We start from the raw sequence: 21,833 nt of genomic DNA on the forward strand, positions 1-21,833 counted from the left end.
ATGTGAACGCGTAAAATATCTGTAATTCAGTAATATATTAGGACAGTGATTCAAAGCCAATACTTAATAAATTAATAGGATTACAAAGCACCTTCCGTAATAAAAAAAAAAAATAGATATAATGTGACTTACGTTCATATGAGAACAGACGGAAAAAGTCAATTGTTTATTCGTGCTTTACACAGTATCTAGTAGAAGCACGAAGCAATAATAAAATGTATAGATAAATAAATTAAGATAGTAAAAAAGATAAAATTATTGGGTTTGAATATTTATCAAATCGACCAGCAAATGATATCATAAAAGATATTTAGTCGAAATCGGTAAAAAAAAAATAGGAAGTCTACCTGACCAAATAATATCTTAATCATAACCAAACTTGCAAAAAATGGTTCACGTTGTTTTTAGTTAACTTCGAGTAGACATTTCTGTCCTTCGTTTACATTTTTTTTTTTTTTTTACAATATTTATTTTCAAGCACGCAATTGTGATAACACTAAAAGCCTTTGCTATCATTACTGCTTTCTGAGTTTCACAATGAACATACTTTTTTTTTTCTTTTCTTTTTTTTCGGTGAATGGTGTCTCGAGAGGGGCCAATGCAAAGGAAAGGACAACGTACTAGTTGCCGACCATATGTATACATCAGTGCCGAGGACCCCCTCTCCACACAAGCGGACATAGTCTTTTTATAGTTTATTTATGACATATTTGTTTTTGATGTTGTTGATAGTTTATTATATGACATGTCTGTTTTGACGTTGTTTCTTATTTTAGAATGATTTATTGTTAATTTGTTCTCTTCATTTATTTATTTCCTTATTTCCTTTCCTCACTGGGCTATTTTTCCCTGTTGGAGATCCTGGGCTTATAGCATCTTGCTTTTCCAACTAGGGTTGTAGCTTGGATAGTAATAATAATAATAATAATAGTTCAGCAGGTAGACCTATAGGCTTGCTCACAAGAACGGTGATATTCTGAACATAAGTGATATCTTTTACACCCTGCTAGATGAGCTCTTCCGACTCATGGATCATGCATTAGCCAGAGACGATATTCACCAGGTTGCCATAACATAATGACAAAAAATTTTGGCCTATTCTCGAGTATCCCTAACAGGTGTGTAAACTTCAACCATTTACCTCTCTCTCTCTCTCTCTCTCTCTCTCTCTCTCTCTCTCTCTCTCTCTCTCTCTCTCTCTCTCTCTCTCTCTCTCTCTCTCTCTCTCTCTTTATCTTGCTCGGAAATATGACTAAGAAAGTAACAATAGAGTGATATTGCCTCTACTGTAAAAACAAAATCAGAACTACAAGTTAACTTTGTGTTAACATATGGAATTTATTTCCTCGTATAATTTTCTGTAAAACATGGAATTTGAAATAGTTTGGTTTGTTGAATGTCAATCTTAAATTTCGAGCAGTACTGATACTGAATTTCAGATATCTTGGAAGCCTTTTGCAGATTTTAAATATTTTTCAATTAGATACAGGCTATATTTCATATTTGGGATAAAGTATTTCCAAATAAGATCTCTTGTAAAAGCTAGGATTTTTGTCCTCGCAAATGAATAGATGTAGAAAATGCGGAATGTTCTTGACTGTTTAAGAATGGTTTTATATATATCAGTGAATCTTACTTGTTCAATCACACATGTTAGTAGGCTAGTAGAAAGTTATATTTGTCTGTAGTTTATACTATAGTTACCTTTAAAACAACACTTCTGTACTACATGAATTAGTTTCTTTTTCATACGAATCAACTTTGTGGCTGTTTCATACCATTTTGAATATAATTACAATTTTTTAAATTAGTATTATTATTAAATTCATTATTACTATGAAAAATTATCAAAATAATAATTATTATTAAAATTATCAAAATTACTATCATTATTATAAAAATTATCACAATTATTATTATTATTATTAAAAATAATTAAAATTGTTATTATTATTATTATTATTATTATTATTATTATTATTATTATTATCATTATTATTATTATTATTATTATCGAAACTATTAAAGTTACTATTTATCATCTGGGAAGATATAATCAAGGACTATAGACCTTGGATATAATCACATATCCCAAGGGATTCGGCATTGTATCAAAGACATTTATGAAAATTTACTTAAGAATCGAAGTTTCAAATCGGTTCCATCTGTTGAAGGATAAAATAAAACTTATTTTAGTTTGGTGCATCTATTTTTGAGAGCTTATAAAAAATAGAGGGGACATTTTCATTCTTCGTTGCTCTTGGGAATAAAAGAGACCTTGCTGTCGTCAAAACAATATATTTGTTTGATATTGTTCTATCGAAACAGCTGAATGTCAGTGCATGAAGATCTAATTGATTCAGTAAACATTCCATAAGTCATGTTATTTTCATCGTAAAATCAGAACATTATACAAATCTCTATTATTATTATTATTATTATTATTATTATTATTATTATTATTATTATTATTATTATTATTACTAGCCAAGCTACAACCCTAGTTGGAAAAGCAGGATGCTATAAGCCCAAGGGCTCCGATAGGAAAAAATAGCCCAGTGAGGAAAGGAAATAAGGAAATAAATAAATGATGAGAATAAATTAACAATAAATCATTCTAAAAACAATAACAACGTTAAAACAGATATGTCCTATATAAACTATTAACAACGTGAAAAACAGATATGTCATATTTAAACAATAAAAAGACTCATGTCAGCCTGATCAACATAAAAGCATCTGCTCCAACTTTGAACTTTTGAAGTTCTACTGATTCAACTGATTCTACTATACAATAAGACGAACCTAATCACACACCAGTCCTATTCTCTGAAGAGTGAAATCAACGTCACAAAAAAATATTTCTAGGGCACCAGTTGAGATACTACCACTAGAGAGTTACTGGGCCCTTTGACTGCCCACACAGTACTAAATTGGAGCCTTCCCTCTCATTCCGTCTTATTTTTCTCTCCCTACACATACTCCGAATAGTGTGGCCTATTCTTTCCACATTCTCCTGTCCTCGTATACCTCACAACACTGAGATTACCTAAAAAATTTTCTTTGCTCAAGGGGTTAACTTCTGCAATGTAATTGTTCAGTGGCTACTTTCCTCTTGTTAAGAGTAGAAGAGACTCTTTAGCTATAGTAAGCAGCTCTTCTAGGAGAAGGACACTCTAAAATCAAACCATTGTTCTCTAGTCTTGGGTAGTGCCATAGCCTCTGTACCATGGTCTTCCACTGTTTGGGTTGGAATTCTGTTGGTGAGGGTAGAAGAGACTCTTTAGCTATGGTAAGCAGCTCTTCTAGGAGGGCACTCCAAAATCAAACCATTGTTCTCTAGTCTTGGGTAGGGCCATAACCTCTGTACCATGGTCTTCCATTGTTTGGGTTGGAGTTCTCTTGCTTGAGGGTACACTCGGGCATGCTGTTCTATCTTATTTCACTTCCGCTTATTTTGTTAAAGAGAAAGACATGATCCTAAAAATGTTCTGTTAGACCCACAACATCTGAGATGCCATCAAGAACATTGCTGAAGGTTGGAATGAGGTGAAGCAAACCAACATGAATGGTGTCTGGAATACGCTTTTCCCCGTTTGTCAACGATTTCTTTGGCTTTGAGGAGACAGTTGAGGCTGTCACTGTCCTGGGGGTAGAGTTTTATTGCCTGAGGGTACACTTAGATACATTCTTCTTCTTCCCAGCTGGTTCCCATTTTTATATGGGGTCGCCGTTTCCATCTTTTTCTATTCTGCGCTTCTGCCTCGTCAATCCCCTTCTCCTGTAAGTCTCCTCTCACACAGTCCCCCCATCTCTTTCTTGGTCTCCCTCTTCTTCTTCTTCCCTGAACCTCCATCTCCATAGTATGTCTCCCAACGTGGTCCAGTTCTCTCCTCATCAGGTGTCCATACCATCTCAGCCTCCCCTCCTATACTGTCTTTGATATTTCCACCACCTTTGTCGACCCCCTTATGTAGTCATTATTTATCCGATCCTCTCTTGTCACCCCAGACATCCACCTAAGCATTCTCATTTCTGCCACATCCATCTTCTTCTCCTCTGTCTTCCTCATGCTTGCTGTTTCCGTTCCATACAGCATTGCTGTTCTTACAACTGTTTTATGAAATTTTCCTTTTAACCTCAGTGGATACTCGGACACATTATTCTATCTTAATGTTATTACTCCTCAAATAATATTTTTCTTTAGTTGTTCATTACTTCTTGTGTAGTTTATGTATTTCTTTAATAATAATAATAATAATAATAATAATAATAATAATAATAATAATAATAATAATAATAATAATAATAATAATAATAATAGGAGTAGTAGTTGTAGTAGCAGTAGTAGTTGTTGTTGTTGTTGCAGTAGTAGAAGTAGTAGTTGTTGTTGTAGTAGTAGTAGTAGTAATAGCGTTTTTAGACCAGAGTAACGTGAGTGCTTCGGAAAAAAAAAGATAGCCAACAAGCTCCTTCACAGACTTGAGTAAAAAAGAAATTTTGCCTAAAATAGAAGGGGATTTCAAATGGCAGCTGACAAGTGCCTTCGTGGAATTACATGTGAAAATAAAGTCCGCAGCAAGAGATTATGAAACTTTACACGTGAATGTTTTGTAGCAGCTTTCAACCATTTTTATTTTTTTAAAGTTGTGCCCCTATCTATTTTTCATCTGATTTGAATCTGGGCTAGATAGGATAATCAATTCCTCTCACCTTTCACGTATCATTTAGAAAATAAAGTTACTATAGTCAATTCTTTTTAGTGGGGCAGATTTGCACCGATTCACAAGGGTGCCCTTTTAGCTCGGGAAAGTTTCCTACTCGCTGATTGGTTGGAGGAGATCATTCTAACCAGTCAGATAGCAGGAAACTTTTCAGTGCTAAAAGGGCACCGCTGTGAGTCAGTGCAAATCTGTCTCACTAAAAAGAATTGACTTTAGTATTCATCAATCTATGTTTATGTTAACTCACCTGCAGCAGTTGAGGCGACAAAAATTAAGAGAATCAATGGTTTTAAAGCGACCATTGTGCCACTGAAGGTTCAAATAACTTTTCTGTTCTTAGCCAAATACTCTGTTTCTCTAGTCATCACGACTTTATGCTTAGATTTCTCACTTTGTTTTATTAACATGGCTAAGAAGACTTTTCTTCCCATTAATTATAGTCAGCCTTCGCTCAGTATCTTCCCTATCCGATACGCATTCTAACTTGATTGATTTTTAAGCATAGAATGGGGTCACAGCAACAATAATTGTCATCGACACAAGATTCAAAATGGACTGGTCTCTTTCATGTGAGAGAGGAATCCTTACTGGGACGAATGAAATGAAGCAAGCCACTGAAACAGTTCTCACTTCCGAAAGCGTACTGCCCTAGTCCCTTCGACTTTGAACCAACCAACGCAGACTTTTTGTGGCTTCCCCTGCTAACGTAAACACGCAGTTGCTTAAACTAATACTTTCTGACTCTCCTACTGTATTTTTAATATTGCAGAATGTTTTGTATATATATATATATATATATATATATATATATATATATATATATATATATATATATATATATATATATATATATATATACGAGCTATGGTATGTAATGCGTGCATACATATATAAAACAACAATAACAAAAACAACAAATGCAAGCGTTTCTAGTTCACTGCAGGACAAAGGCCTCATACTATATATATATATATATATATATATATATATATATATATATATATATATATATATATATATATATATATATATATATATATGTATATATATATATATATATATATATATATATATATATATATATATATATATATATATATATATATATATATATATATATATATATATATATATATATATATATATATATATTACGTGTGTGTGTGTATCATCATCATAATCTCCTCCTATGTCTATTGAATCAAAAAGGGCCTCAGTTAGATTTCGCCAGCTGTCTCTATCTTGAGCTTTTTAATCAATACTTCTCCCTTCGTCAATTCCTACTTCACGCATCATATTCCACAGCCATGTAGGTCTGGGTCTTCCAACTCTTCTAGTGCCTTGAGGAGCCCAGTTGAAAAGTTGGTGAAATAATCTCTCTTGGGGAGTGCGAAGAGCATGCCCAAACCATCTCCATCTGCCCCTCACCATGATATCAAACACATATGGCACTCAAGTAATCTCTCTGCCCTGCCATTTAACTCCCGATATTCATCTGAGGGCTTTGTTCTTAAATCTGCAAAATCTGTTGGATATTTTTTTTCATTGGCATACCATGACTCATGTCCATACAGTAACACCGATCTCACTAAACTGATATACAGCCTGATTTTTGTGTGTAATCTAAGGCGATTTGTTTCCAAATTTTATTTAGCCTAGCCATTGTCTGATTTGCCTTTTTCAATCTTTCATTAAACTCCAATTCTAAAAACCCTGTATTAGAGATCATAGTTCCTAAATATTCAAATGATTCTACCTCATTAATCCTTTCTCCTTCCAATGATATTTCATCTTCTATTGCACATTCCGTTCTCATCATCTCTGTCTTTCTTCTATTTATCTTGAGCCCAATTTCATGTGATATTTCATGCATTCTGGTAAGCAAGCACTGCAAATCTTGTGGTGTTCTGCTAGTGAGCACAGCGTCATCAGCATACTCTAGGTCAGCTGACCTAGAGTATGATTTTATATATACATATATATATATATATATATATATATATATATATATATATATATATATATATATATATATATACATACATACATATATATATATATATATATATATATATATATATATATATATATATATATATATATATATATATGGTATATGAGATAGTAAAAGTAATCAGTCATTATTTTGAGTTCAACGAAACTTGCAAGATATGTGTGTATAAATACACGCATATAAAGCCAATTTTGATAACATTGAGCTGTACAGTTATGAATTGTTTTTTTTTTTTTTTTTTTTTTTTTTTTTTTTTTTTTTTTTTTTTTTTTTTTTTTTTTTTGCTCTTTCAGTAATATACGAGACAGATCCTTCAATGCAGTCACTATAAGAAGACACTCCATGAACATATCTATACATATATGGCTTTTTACGAGATTGTTCTGGAACAGTTCATCACTGAGATGTCACATCTAAAGACGGTTTACATGGAAACAAGCAATGAATTTCAGACCTGCTCCACATCAGCAAATGTTGCCGGTGATGGACGAGAAAGCATCATGGTAGCCAACACAAACTTGCTACAAATCCTGACCACTGAGAATGTGGAAAGCTGCAAAAGTGGGAAGACAAACAGTCATCGAATGCTATGTTTACATCAGTGATGAATTATCTCCACCAGGTTGAAACCATCCTGTTCTTTGTTGAAGCATTCAGAAATTCAGATCTTAACTCTCCCTCTCGAAGGTGGTGAGGCACTCGGTAAACTTTTTTTATTAGATCCGATAAAATACATAATGCTCTAGCCAAGGTACATCACTGACATGCATCAATTGAAAACTGAAACATCCAGCAACATGGAAAGAACTTGAAGATGGGAATACGTCTGTCACCAAGAACGAGATTCCATTTGTGTCACTAGGTGCAAACCACGCCTGTGAGCAACTCTATAGGGTGAAGAAGGTCCAATCTGACTTTGTTGGCATTGCAAATAATGCAAACGTTCTTATTGGCTTCTCCAGAGATGTTATGCCTCTCAACTGAGTTTAAAGGACAATATCAGCTTCAGGAAAACAAATCATCAGAACATCATGATATTCGGCCCATAGTTATCAGGCAAGAGCATGAAGTTATCGACAAAATCAAAGCTACGATACTGAGCCATGGTAATCAATTTTTCTCTGAAGGTGATAAACTATAGAATTTCATCACACAGGCATATGTACCACACCAGTATGTTTCGTAAATTTTGAATATAGATAACATTGGACAGAAGCTTCACGAAGATTGTTTTATTGAACAGAATAATGGAGATATCAGTCTTTGGTCACCAGTCAAAAAGCAGAACATAATGTACTGTATGCCTGGGAGCAAGAGGAATACTTTTAAAGATTCGTGACCATACAGTGGAAATGATAGAGACTAAGATCCTGTATGATCGACTGACGATTCTGACCAGATCTAACAGGGACATAGATCAAAAGAATGCTATTGGCAACAATAAATTCACTCTCACGCCGAGAGCACTCTTTGTACCACATAGATCAATGCTGCCATGCACTGACAAATCTAAACTGATACAGGAACTTGATAAGTTGGCAAGCACAAATAAAACCAATGACCAAAGAGAAAATCCAGCAACAAGCGCACCTGATGATGGCCCTGTATCTGTTTCTGCATCACCAACAACCGAACAGTAGATAGCTATTGTTGATGGAAAGTTTAGAAGCTGATAGATATAACAGAGACACTGAGCACAGTGAAAGATCTTGCCCTGGCAATTAGTGCCAATCTAACAAGACTGACAAAAGAACTCAGTTAGGTTTTGCTAGAATTCGATACCTAGAAACCTGAGTCACTAAAAGGAAAAGTTTTACTAGAGAAAGACAACAAGGAAAGGCTTCTATGCGATACGAGATAGCAGGTGATACAAAGCTCAAGCACATTACACAGAAACACTGCCTGTCACACGAAAATACTAAATCAGACCTTGCTGTCTGTATTCCAAAAAAAAAAAATCCGTTATTGCAAAAAGCTTTAGGTAAGATCAGGAGGAATAAAAAACAACAATCATGAAGAAGCTGAGATGCTGATGATTTGCCTGGCAGCGGAGGCCTCACGTCGGAGTCCAGGCGCAAAGCTTGTTTTCTTCACACATGATATAGATGTATTAGCTCTGGCTGTGGCACACTATAACAAACTGCAAAATGGCGTCTCTTCCAATGGTAACAGGAGTCAGGGATGTAGATCGAATCTGGAGAGATTTGAGTAAAGAAAGGGCACAAACGTTATTTGTATTCCATGCATTCAGTGGATCAGACAGCGTTGGGAAATTCTCATGTATGGGAAAATCAAAATGGTTTGAGATGTACAGGAAAGCTAATGTAGACATACCTAGAGCATTTCTGAAGCTACTGACAGAAGGTGATCTTACGCAAGAGGTCAAAGATGTATTGGCCAAGTTTGTTTGTTCTGTGTACTATCTAAAGGGTATTAACATTTTAAGTACACCTGATCTCAGAACATCATCCATTCTGCTAACAAATGCCACTGAAAAGAGACTACAGAAGTTCCATATCTGGCGAGGGTCCGTGACTGATAAAAACATTTCTTATTTAAAACTTTAAGGGCTGTTTTCCAGGTCCTATCATAAATAGAAACCTTATGCCATACAGAATTACAAGATATGTTTAGGGTATACAGTATTAGGTATTTAGATTCTCACGGAAAGTATTCCACGTTTATTGACAAATCCACATTATCGAAGAATTGAGAAAACAAGAAAATCTTCAGCTTCTTAAAAGCCTTAATATCAGCCGCCTTTCGGATGTCTGGTGGAAGTTGGTTATATAGTCTTGGGGCCACATATTTGAAAGCTCTGGAACCTGCAGTCAACATTTCGAAAACATCAAAATTAAGGTGGTAGAGGTAACTTGAAACCATCTAACTATTTTCGCGTCGAAACGATTCGTTTTATCTTGGACTGCATGATGTGTCACAATTCTCTCTAACTATCACTCTTAATTCATATCATAAAGCTATATAAGTTAAAGAAGATAATATCTCTATCAGCATTAACTCATACAATTTGCCGCAATACTTTTACAGTGAAAATGCGTTTTAAATCATAATCTTAGAATGATAAAGGCATTATACTACATTTTTGGGTACCAAGATTACTTCAATATTTCAAAGTAACCATATTGCATATGTTTTGTAATATCTCTTTGTTTTTTCTCCTTGATCTGAGCATCGAAACAATGATCTAAACATGAATTTAATTTAGTATATTTTAGATTGTCATGAAGGATATTATGTGTCGAAAAGAAAAGATGTCATGATATTAATTTTCTCTCTCTCTCTCTCTCTCTCTCTCTCTCTCTCTCTCTCTCTCTCTCTCTCTCTCTCTCTCTCTCTCTCTCTCTCTCATGATCGTGGATAAAAAAATCAAATAAACAGGAATATAAACCAAGGCTATAACTTTGAAAATTTGTTTCTCAATACTTGCAAAGTTTATTACAAAACTTATCAAATAAATTCAAAGAAAGAACGAGATGGACCAGTAGCTGTTGGTTTTTTTTATTCAAAGTTTTTTTCATGTATTTCATCTACGCATTGACTAAACTTGACTATTTCTAGTAATGTTAAGTCTTTATGAAATTGTAAATCGATAGAAATTTGTAACTTTACAGCGGTTCCTTGAGAAGAAATGTTACAGGTCATCAAAGATAAGTGGTTTTGATGTTTGAATGTAGATAGCGCCACTGCTTATACAAGGATACTAAAACCAGACCCCCAACTAGGGATTTCTACTTCGTTGTTTCGCCATCCTTACTACGTCAGAGTGAAGGCGAAATCAAACTAGAGTTTAGTTACTTGCTTCAGTATCAGTTGTAATGACGTTTAAGTATATTAGCTTAAATGGTAATGTTAGAATTGTGTGATTTTTTTTATTTAATAAGCATTGAAAAAAGTTTGATAATTCTTTAAATTGGGCAAATGGTGCTTGAAGTGTAGGCGCATATTTTGTTATTTTCCGCCTGTTTGAAACACTGAGTGGTTTCAACATTGTATAGTGCTTTCTGGTTGGCGCATACCAGGTGTTTCTAATATATAAAGTGGTTGGGTGATGAAGTATACGAGGAAGTCCCCAAAGTAAGTTTCTTTTCGCTCGTTGAGGTAGTAGTTAGTTGTAACTTATATTTGAATTGTCCGAATTAAGATTACTAATAGATATTGTCTATCTTGGGGCACTTGATCCCGTCAATATAACCTTTCAAAATAATTAAAATCTGGGATTATGGTTACTCCTTTGTTTTACATGAATCTATAAAGTTGCTGTTAATGATGAATGTAGGAATTGGCGTATTTTGTTATGGTAGTTCTTATACTTTAAATTTGTGAACGTGTTTCCCTTGCCTCATTCCTCGGCCTATGTCTAGTATCTTATGTAAATATACATGTATCGAAAATGTACGAACATAGTTTGATGGGACTTTTTAATGAAATAAAATGACCCTTGGGTTAGCTGTAAGTTTTAATTATCTACGGTTATGACATTAGCATTTAAAGATCAAAGTTACTGTATAAATTGGTATGGTTTTCATAATCAAATGCCAATTAAATTCTTACCAATTTCGTGTAGTATACACATTTCCAACTAAATTGGAAGTCAATGAAACTGGTTTTCACGGAGAAGTGAGTCTTGGCTAGTATATTAGTTGAATTTTTGGCTGGGATTCAGCTTGCTTATTGGTATATCTAGTGTTAAATGTTCTTTTACTTGTTCCATTGTTTACTTATGGTCGACTAGAGTTTGCATGCGTTGCTTGCACTTTTTCCAGCTTGATTTTTGTAAGACTTAATAAATTCCTGGGCTTTTAACCAATTACTCTAAATATTTATGCAGTAGTTCCCTTGTCTTAAAACTCTTTTTTTTTTTTTTTTTTTTTTTTCACCCTCGGTTTTAACTTGTTACCGCTAAACTTCTTAGACTTTGTACAATGTATTTAGAAATTTAGTTAAACTTTAAGCTTAATGTTTCATCTGTTTTAAATTTATTAAACTCCAGTCTTAAGCAACGTTGCTCATGTGAACGAAAATAACCTTGAAATAATGGCCTGAGGCTTGCAAATGCAGCGTAACATGCATTGCTTGCCAGAATGTGATGTTTTATGCGAGCAAAGACAGTAAATACTAACGGCAGCTACTTTTATGAACCTTGTTTTAAAAACTTTACTTATTTTGATTTGCTGATCGATGTTTATACTTTTACTTTTAGGGGTTTATTTCTCGCCCTCCATCACACTGTGTTCAGGCGGGCCTTGGTGTGTGATAATTTCTTAAGTTATTATTTTGTTCTGTATCTTTCAGTTATTCGCTAGCATTTGTATTCAGGTTTAATAGTTTTCAGATCACTATTATAATATTCCAAAGTGTCTTCAGCTTGTTCTTGAAAGCTGCCACACTTTTGCAATTCTTGACACTAAATCTGATTTATGGTATTTCCCCACTCACAAAATCGCTGTATTCCATGAGGGTTCCAAATTCTTTATAGGTGGGGTTTGTCCCAACAATAATGGTGAAATGCTTAAAACATAAGATAGCCAGTAAGAAAATTATCTATTATAAAGAAACTAATGTTACTATTCAAATCCTAATTTCATATTTTAAACTACTCGCGAATGAAAGTACTGATTGCAAGAATGGTGAAATTTGTGGTAAGATTTTAATTTTCTGCAGTTGAAAGCCTTGTTCAAAATTGAAGGCGCCTTGTTCAAAATTGAAGGCGCCTTGTTCAAAATTGAAGGCGCCTTGTTCAAAATTGAAGGCGCCTTGTTCAAAATTGAAGGCGCCTTGTTCAAAATTGAAGGCGCCTTGTTCAAAATTGAAGGCGCCTTGTTCAAAATTGAAGGCGCCTTGTTCAAAATTGAAGGCGCCTTGTTCAAAATTGAAGGCGCCTTGTTCAAAATTGAAGGCGCCTTGTTCAAAATTGAAGGCGCCTTGTTCAAAATTGCGGTATATATAATTCTGGTCAGAGTTGACAAGTGTCTCGGCAACCGTTCAGATTTTCTGTGCGCGTCCTATTTTTGGCCATCGGACGAAAGGGGTTGTGTAGGGGGAGGATTTCATTAGGACAATTAGGCTTTTAAGATTTTGGTTCCTTTATGAAATTTGAGCCTTTGCTACAACGGACGACTTTGATGTGACAATTTTTCTAACAGCTGCCAAATTAATCTGGTTCCAGTGGGAAATGGGGATTTGTGGTGTTAGGAAATAAGACTGGTAAATAGAGTAGTTCAAACCTAAAGTCATGGTAAATAAGATAACGTAATGAAACTGATTTTACACGGTTGAAACCATAGCAATTTGATATGGTAAATACACTGAAAATATTTGTTTGCTAGACTTAAGGGCGTGCAGTAAACTGTTTTCCCTAATTTTTTTCCCCATTCCAAATTTGCCCAAAACATTCAGTTTTTCCCGAATTTTCTCTCTAACTTTTTAACTTTTCCAGATATGTTTATGCTCTTGCAGTCTCAAGGGTTTTCTATTGATGTCTCCTGCCTCTGGGTCTTGGTGTGAGGGAGAAGTAAATGGCGAAGCAGTCTTCATTCATCACGGAAATCTCTTGTTTCGCTTAGTCTAGCGCATCGGCGGGTGTAGTTTTACAAGACTAGTGTTTTCTCTTGGCACGCTTCACCTTTAATTGGTAAGTCTCTTCCTGGGTTTATATTTCGGGGGATTAATGTAGATTGACCTTTGATTTTATTTTTTGTTTGCTGTCTTTGTATCGAGCGAATTGATTTTGCTCGATTTTCTCTTTAAATGTGGCTGGCTTCCTACTCTGAAGGCGAATTCTTAGTTCTCTTGATTGTCAATGGTGATAATGGTAGGAGACAATTCCCTCCATTGTCAATGGGGATAAGGGCTAGGGAAGTTAAGAGGTACTTTGCATTAATGTGAACCTTCAATTTTCAAAATTAATGTAAATACGAAACTGGATAATTGGCTAGTCCCACAAAGCCTTCTCCATTTAAGGTATTAGGTAAGTAAAGATAGAATTGCATGTCATGCCTGAGCTCTTCATTCCAGCTGTCCTTATTACCAACGTCAGAGCAGAATATTTATCGGGGTTGCCAATGTGGTAAAACTTTGGTTATTGTGATTTAGGGCTAGCTTAATTTCAAAATTAAAATTCCAAATTTTTTAAATTCCATGTTCCAAGAGACTTAAACCTTCGTATCAGTATAGTCCATTTAATGATTGCCTGTAAGACTTGGAAAATTTATTTTGGAAGTTATAAAATCCCATTTTATGAAGACTAGTTAGGCTCTGCGAGCTTCTAGTTAAGAAAAAAATGTAGTAAATGTAGTCTTGGTAGATTTAATGTAAATTTCGCTTTTAATTATATTTAACTTCAGCTTACAGATGTGAAAACCCTCTGATGTTGGGCCTCCTACGACAGTTTTTGAGCTATCTGACAGGCATGCTAAATTCCTAAATGAAGTATGTTGAATACAGCTCAACAGAGCAGTGGCAGCCACCAACATGAGATCCTCCAGGTCACGTTCGGTCTTCCAGATGAAGCTTTCAAGGGATAAGTCTTGCAAAGGGGCGCTCAACCTGGTGTATCTTGCTGGCTCGAATACTGAAGGAATCTTAACTCGGAAGGGGCTTGCCTCATCTACCAAAGAACATCACCAGGTCTCTGGCCAATGTCATGGCGAAGCCTGTTATCTACCAAGGAACATCACCAGGTCTCTGGCCAATGTCATGGCGAAGCCCCTCAACTACCAAAGAAAATCACCAGGTCTCTGGTCATTGTCAAGGTGAAGCCCGTCATCTACTAAGGAATATGACCAGGTCTCTGGCTAATGTCATGGCGAAGCCCCTCATCTACCAAAGAAAATCACCAGGTCTCTGGCCATTGTCAAGGCGAAGCCAGTCATCTACCAAGGAACATGACCAGGTCTCTGGCCAGTGTCATGGCGAAGCCCCTCATCTACCAAAGAACATCACCAGGTCTCTGGCCATTGTCAAGGCGAGGCCCGTCATCTACCAAGGAACATCACCAGGTCTCTGGCCAACGTCATGGCGAAGCCCCTCATCTACCAAGGAACATCATCAGGTCCCTGGCCAATGTCATGGTGAAGCCCCTCATCTACCAAAAGAACATCACCAGGTGTCTGGCCAATGTCATGGTGATCAGCCACAATGTCATGGCAATCAGCCACAATGTCATGGCAATCAGCCAGAAGTAGTCACGTTCCATACAGCCTAGAGTTCTTTGCATCGCAACTCTAAACACACTTTTCAGACTATCTCCCATGGCAACAAGAAGTGTCTCCCATGGAGGCTTTCGTCAACGAAACATGAAACTGTTTTGCCACTGAGTAAAGTCATATGGTGTTGCATCTGTTGGTTTTATACTATTCTGTGCTAAACAAAAAGATTTTAAGCTTAACTTTAAATGTGGTTCAAAATTACCTGGACTTGAGCAGTGTTTAGCTTCTTAATGCCTTGAGAACTTATATGTAGTGTAGATTTTCAATGAATGCAATGTAGATTTTTCAAGAAGTTTTAGAATTTCAATGTAGTGTAGATTTTCAATGAATGCCGTGTAGATTTGTCAGTCTTAAATTAACTAGATTTGCCATTGCTTGCATTAAAAAATTTATTTGTGCTAATAACCCTTGTAGGAGATTATAAATTTTGAACTTTAAAATCTGATATGTAAGTTAGGGCTAACCTCTATTTCTTAGTGTCACAGTTCTTGCCATTATGCATTTTTTTATGCCTAATAGTGAATGCCATAGACATATTTGCCAGATTTGCTATTGATCTACTTTTGGATGAATTCAGTCATGAGCAATTTTGATTAACTTATGGAAGAAAAAAGCAGAAAAGATTGAATGTGGCTGGTTAGATAAAAATTTTCTTTGTATAGGAATATTACATATTGGCTGAGTGAAGATTATGTATAGTTAATAAATGTTTAAATAGTTCTCACAAGTTAGGTTATTCCATGAAATTTAATTTGCTTAAACTAGTTGACACTCTCTGTAAACATTGATTTTCTTCTCTTGCAAAAGGGTTACATTTTCTAAACAACCTGTACTCTGCACATAGTGGCAACTTGGTATTTTGTGTAATATATATATGCTAAGCTACTATAAAATGCGGGATGTACAGCCTATATTTTTCTAGGTATTCCTAGCCTTAGTTTGTATAACATATTTTAAAACATTTGTCTTTTAGTGATTAAACTCTTTGCAGAGTACCAGAGAGGCTTTGATTAAATTATGAGATATATCAAATCCTGCTTTGCCTCCTATATCAGGATATACTTATGAATTTGACACTGTCATATATATTAGACAACTTAATTTTAATGTATACCGGTAACCATTTCTACTTTGAAATTCTCTATAGAAATCCATTTTGATTTTAATTTGTGAAAAACTAAAGTACATACTGGTTCCTGGTTGACAGAATAAGTCATTGCTAATACACTTAAACTGCTACTGTCCAATGTAATGACCTGCAAAAATTTACAAACTTCCTGGAGTGCCCCTTTTTAGTCATGCCTTAAACTGTTTCCCTTGTACTACTTTTACAACTATTGATAATGAATTTTTTTATTTAAAATAGTCAGGGATGGTAGACCACCATACAAATCCCAACCAGATAAAGCAGGTTACTCATAGTTTAGGTTTAAAACCATTTAATAAAGCTATACGGTATTTAAGCCTCTGTGCTGATGGTATACTTTCTCAAAAGTTGTTGAGATTTTGAAGTGAATTTTAGATACTAGAGGGGTTTAGCAGACAGATGACTTAGTCATTTATATAAAGGGTGGCTACTGGCCTTATGGAGCCTTTAGCTGACCAAGGTTTTGGTTATTTCTGTATAAGGGAGAAAACTGGTCTAAGGCTTTCAGCAGACAAAATAGACCCATATAAATCCCAACCAGATAAAGTACAGTCGAGGATTAAAGCCATTGAATTAAGCTAGACGGTATTTAGGCATCTGTGCTGATGGTATTTACTTTCTCAAAAAGTTGTTATTGAGATTTTGAAGTAAATTTGGGATACTAGAGGTGTAGCAGACAGATGACTCGAGTCATTTATATTAAGCGTGGTTACTGGTTTGATTGAGCCTTTAGCAGACCAAGGTTTTGGTAATTTCTGTAAATGGGAGAAAACTGGTTTAAGGCTTTTAGCAGACAAAATAAAATTTGTCATCTATTAAAAGGGTGACAACTGGTCTCGCGAGGCCATTTGGTTTTGTGGGGTTAAATTTAGCACAAAACATGAAAGCCTAGATACGTAACTTAGACCTGTGAATGTTTTCAAAGTAACTTTTTTAAATAAAGAAGTATATAATTTGCCGAGTTTGAACGAATGCATTGCAACCAGCTTCAGAAACTAATGAGATACTAGCAAAATTTTAGCTTAAACAGCTCTGTGGACATTTTGAAGTTACAGAAGCCAACTTCGGGTTGGTGAAACAAAGGCGTTAAACAGAGTATATATGACAATGGTAACGGACAAAAGATTCGGGCATTCTGTACAGCGACTGGAATTAACAGCTTGGTGTGGTGTGAGCTGTTTGCGAGCTGTAGTTTCTTGTGTGGCCTGAGAATTCAAGGGAATAGGTGTAAAACCTGATGGTTAAAGCTCCACTAAAGGATTGTAGAGATACCGGGTTCCATGGTATGTGATTGATAAAATTCAAATTTTCCTAGTCCTATCACACATAGAAGCCCTCGCCCAACAGCCTTCAGGTTTAGTTTATATGCCATAGGGTTAGCTTGTCGTATAGCCTATATTTGTGTCTTTTGAGCATCCCAAAGCGTATTTCACGTTGTCGAATCCACATTACTGAAGCAGTCGGAAATTGGGAAGGTCTATAGTTTCTAAATGAAACCCCTAGTGTGACTTCAAAATTTTGGGTTTGAGAATAAGGGTAGGAGCCCTGTTCACAGAAATTAATAGGCAATCTGGAAGGAATGAAGCCTTGACGTCTAGTGGAGCCTAATACATATGCGTCAGCCTACAGTAGAGGTAGGTCTTCATCTTAGCTCTAATAATATTAAACATGACTTCTCATTTCGATACGAAGCGTTGATTGCATGTATAGCCAATTGCATTTGTAGCAATTTTGTTTTGAATGCCGGTTCTGATAATCATTGCACTGCTGCGATTCTGGCTTAAATAGGCAGATACTGTAATTCACTTTGTATAGGGATAATTCTTTACTGGGGTGGTACACCTTTTAATCTTGCTCTATTTTATAATTACTTTGGTAACATTGGGTAGATTGTAATAGATCGATTTATTGTAGTCAATCCTGGCAAGTTAATAAAGTTTTTTTTACAGAATATCCCTCCGGATACTTTCTTTACAAAAGTAATATTTCTAAGGTGATATCTAGCGGTTCTTACTAAACAATTTGAGAAAAAACGGTTTCCAGTTTCAATTTTCTACCACATCAAAATTATTTTTGATTAAATTTGGTTATAAATTCCCTAACACCAGTAAGAGCGGAGTTTTAAAGTTAAGCGGTATCTAAATTATTATTTATGAAATTCGCTGTGTATCGCCTACAATTAGACTTTATCTATGTAGCTCTTTTGATAGACCTTAGTATATACAAAACATTGAACCCAGTAGACTAACATGGGCTACTCCCCTGCTTAGTGGTCCATATAAGTAAAAGTTTCCAATTCGTAGAAAGAAGTTGTCAACCAAGTATTCTATCTATTCCATTCGTCTTCAATACAAATGAACCGTAAATCATTTAGTAGTAGTTCGTGCACAACTGCATGGAAAGCAGCACTAAGATGAGTTGTATCAAGATGCTACATTTGTCTTCATCCATCTATTCCAGCAGATCATTTGCAACAGATTAAGTTGTCTACGTAGCGTATAATTGTCGGTATGCTGACTCAAGGTTCCCATTAAAGGACCTTGCGCTGACTAGTTGTCTGGTAATGCTTCTATTCTTTCCTAATGACTGACTAGTTTTTCGAGTATTGCGTATTCTAGCACATCTTTATATAATGGATAAATTCGAAATACTGTAGGTCGGTGAGAACTTGAAAGAATCCTAGAAATTTATTACCTAGTTGTCGGTTGCTATACCCATTCGGGCCCCTTTGTTCATTTACATTTTCCAATGCTTCATTTAAGAGACGATACATTTTATTCATGTCTTTATTTCTTAGATTTTTTTCTTGCTCATTTTTTTCTCCTAAAATTGCGAATTATATAGGCCCTTTATGAATTGTATTCACTCCATACATTTTCAGTTTTTAACCAACTCCACTTCTGTCTTGTTTCCCTGTTCTCTAGTATACTTATTGAAACAAGATCTGGTCGTATGTCATATTAATTTTATTTACCCCATTGCATAGTTATAAATCTCAAAAACATTATACCATTGATGTTCGGATCCAGGTATAGATTTGACCTCCCCCTCTATCATATATTATCATTTAATTGAGGTAACTTAACAATTGGCTTTTAAAGTAATCATTCTAAACTTGATTCATTCAATATAGTTCCGAGGTTCCCTTGAATGAAAAAGTTATATTCTTGTTACCTCTGAAAGATAAATAGGACTATTTGACATCTAGATTTCTTGTGAAATTAATATTTTTGCCCATTAAAGACGTATCCATGTAGTAAATGTAGACTGTAAAGTACCAGCGATGACGAGCAACCATTTATCACAGTCAAAAGCAAGAAAATTAAGAAAAGGAAAATGATGAGCAGTACTGATAAACTGAGGAAATGTTTAAATTAAAGCTCTAATGCAAATCATCTAAGAGATGATGTTATTAATGCTAAAAGGCCTCGGCTGTATTTTCCTAAGAAGGTTTAATGGGCAGTTCGGCTGTACGTCATCCAGAATTTGAGGTTTTATTTGAGGGAGAAACATCCCATATATTACAGTGAAGGATGATGTAGCTGTTAGTTTTTTTAAAGAAAAAGTGGCTTGCAAAATAATGTAATGGAAAAACCAAAGGAACCATATGTTGCATGTACAAAAGTAAATTCTATTTTACTACCTTACTTAGACCCAGAAGATATTTCAGTTGAGCTACTTATCTGGGCTAAGCTCAGAGAAGTTGAATTTAATGCCGATTCTGTCATTAAATCACAATTAATTGCACTTATTTGGGGTCCTCTAATATAGGTAGTATTTATCAAGTGCTTAGGATATAAACGTGTTGCTGTGTACACTGACAACCCTGTAATGTGGAATGATCTTCCTAATCGGGTAGTTGAATCAGTAGCACTTCAAAAGTTCAAAGTTGGAGCAAAGGTTTTTATGTTGACCAGGCTGACATGATTTTTATTTTTTATATATGACATATTTGTTTTTGACGTTGTTAATAGTATATATAGGACATATCTGTTTTGACGCTGTTGCTGTTTTTAGAATGATATATTGTTAATTTATTCTCATCATTTATTTATTTCCTTATTTCCTTTCCTTACTGGGCTATTTTTCCCTGTTGGAGCCCTTGGGTTTTCCAATTAGGGTTGTAGCTTGGCTAGTAATAATAATAAGTGTTGCAGGTGGGGTTATATGACCTAGAAGTGCCTAAATATGCATTGCTGTCGATTTTGTGGTAGATCACACAAGTTGAGGGCGTGTGGTGACAAAATCCAGGAAAAGTGAAAAAAAGTCGAACTAAAATGCTGTAATTGTGGGACTGCTCATAATGCCAGCTCTAGTGTGTTCCCCGAAGGCCCAAAAGTGATAGTTCACCCATTACAAATAATGAAAATCTAAGAAACGATAAATCTACTTTTATTCATACTCGGGTTCCAGTGATTGGTGAAAATTTCTGAGAAAAGTGTAAACAGCAAAACCAAAGTTCGGAAGAATAAAACTCGTGAGAAGTCAAGTTCAATATAACTTTATCTCGGAATTTCGTAGAGATTGAAGAACATAAACAGGTTGTGTTGAGTATAAGAAATACTATGAATAACATGTTTGCAAAATAAGAAGGTTGATGTTAATGAAAGGGCGACTCAAAATATCGAAGTTGCAGAGGTATATGGTAATTGTGGGGAAAGTCCAGTTACATGCAAGTCTGCCTTGTTAGCTAATATTCCAGATTAAGTGGAAAGTGTGGTAGGAGATTTTACCCACATAATTGATCCGATAAGAATATATGGAAAGTCCAACCAATGAGCTTAGAATTAATATTCTTCATTCTGCAACTAAGTTAAAGTATTTCGTAAAATGGCACATAAACTACATATTATATCCTGGAACATAGATAGTCTAAGAAAACGAAATAATGATTTGCATTGATATGCTCAGTCTACAAATGTTGATGCTTCACCGAGATTCTTCAACGACCTTCCACTCGATGTCAAGAATAGCAAAAATGTGGCAGCTTTCAAGAAAAACCTGAAGATTTCTCTTTTTAGAAAGTGTTATAATAGTGACCTGAAAATATTAAGCCTGAATACAAATGCTAGCGAAATAACTGATAAGATACAGAGCAAAATATTAACTGGAAAGGAATTATTTTCACACACTAAGGCCCGCCTGAACAGACTTTTAGTGTGTGATGGAGGGCGAGAAATAAACCCGTAAAAGTAAAGTAAGTATCACAAGGTACCAGTTTGGAGTACATACCTGTTATTCTACTAGCACTTGTAAAAAGTAGGAATTAAAAAGACCCCGGGAATCAGCCTTTCCCTCAATCTCCACTACAAATGAAAATCCGCCCTTCTACAATGTCAAGTGCTAATTTAAACCATAAGACTAGGCTTATAGTATTAGCCTATGCCTATGAGGTACACGGTATTAGCCTATGTCAAGGTTTGGTTTGTTATAGATAGGCTAGCCAGAAATAAATTTATTGTCCTAAATTGAATGGCAGCCCAGAATATAAGTCAGGACAATTAGCAACAGTAAGAGTTTAATGAGAATTCATTTGATAATAAGACATTAATTGTTGAAGGACGGGAAAAGCTTTTCAAAACTATAATTTTACCACTTCTTTTCACTACCACGTGTGTCCTATACCCTACCCAATTTTCTTGTTCCTACAAAGATGACAAATTAGTGTAGCTAAATTCTGAAATTTTAATGATTGTTCAAGGGAATGGTCATATATACGC

General features: G+C 35.1%; 1 protein-coding gene, 1 long non-coding RNA gene and 1 pseudogene across 2 annotated transcripts in view; 1 reads left to right on the forward strand and 2 right to left on the reverse strand.

Annotated features, from left to right (window-relative positions):
- LOC137621646 (contactin-3-like) overlaps positions 1-5,359 on the reverse strand; it is a 33,579-nt pseudogene extending 28,220 nt beyond the window's left edge.
- LOC137621878 (protein O-mannosyl-transferase TMTC2-like) overlaps positions 1-21,833 on the reverse strand; it is a 95,947-nt gene that overhangs the window by 34,654 nt on the left and 39,460 nt on the right. The window contains 2 exon segments of the mRNA XM_068352383.1: positions 14,108-14,365; positions 17,177-17,318. Of these exon segments, the coding sequence (XP_068208484.1) occupies positions 14,108-14,365; positions 17,177-17,318 (400 nt within the window).
- On the forward strand, positions 10,642-16,246 carry LOC137621647 (uncharacterized). Its single transcript, XR_011040272.1, has 4 exons — positions 10,642-10,833; positions 13,196-13,390; positions 14,110-14,703; positions 14,864-16,246. It is a non-coding gene; the product is annotated as an uncharacterized lncRNA (long non-coding RNA).

This window comes from Palaemon carinicauda, chromosome 28, assembly GCF_036898095.1.
Source record: "Palaemon carinicauda isolate YSFRI2023 chromosome 28, ASM3689809v2, whole genome shotgun sequence".
Lineage (NCBI taxonomy): Eukaryota > Metazoa > Arthropoda > Malacostraca > Decapoda > Palaemonidae > Palaemon > Palaemon carinicauda.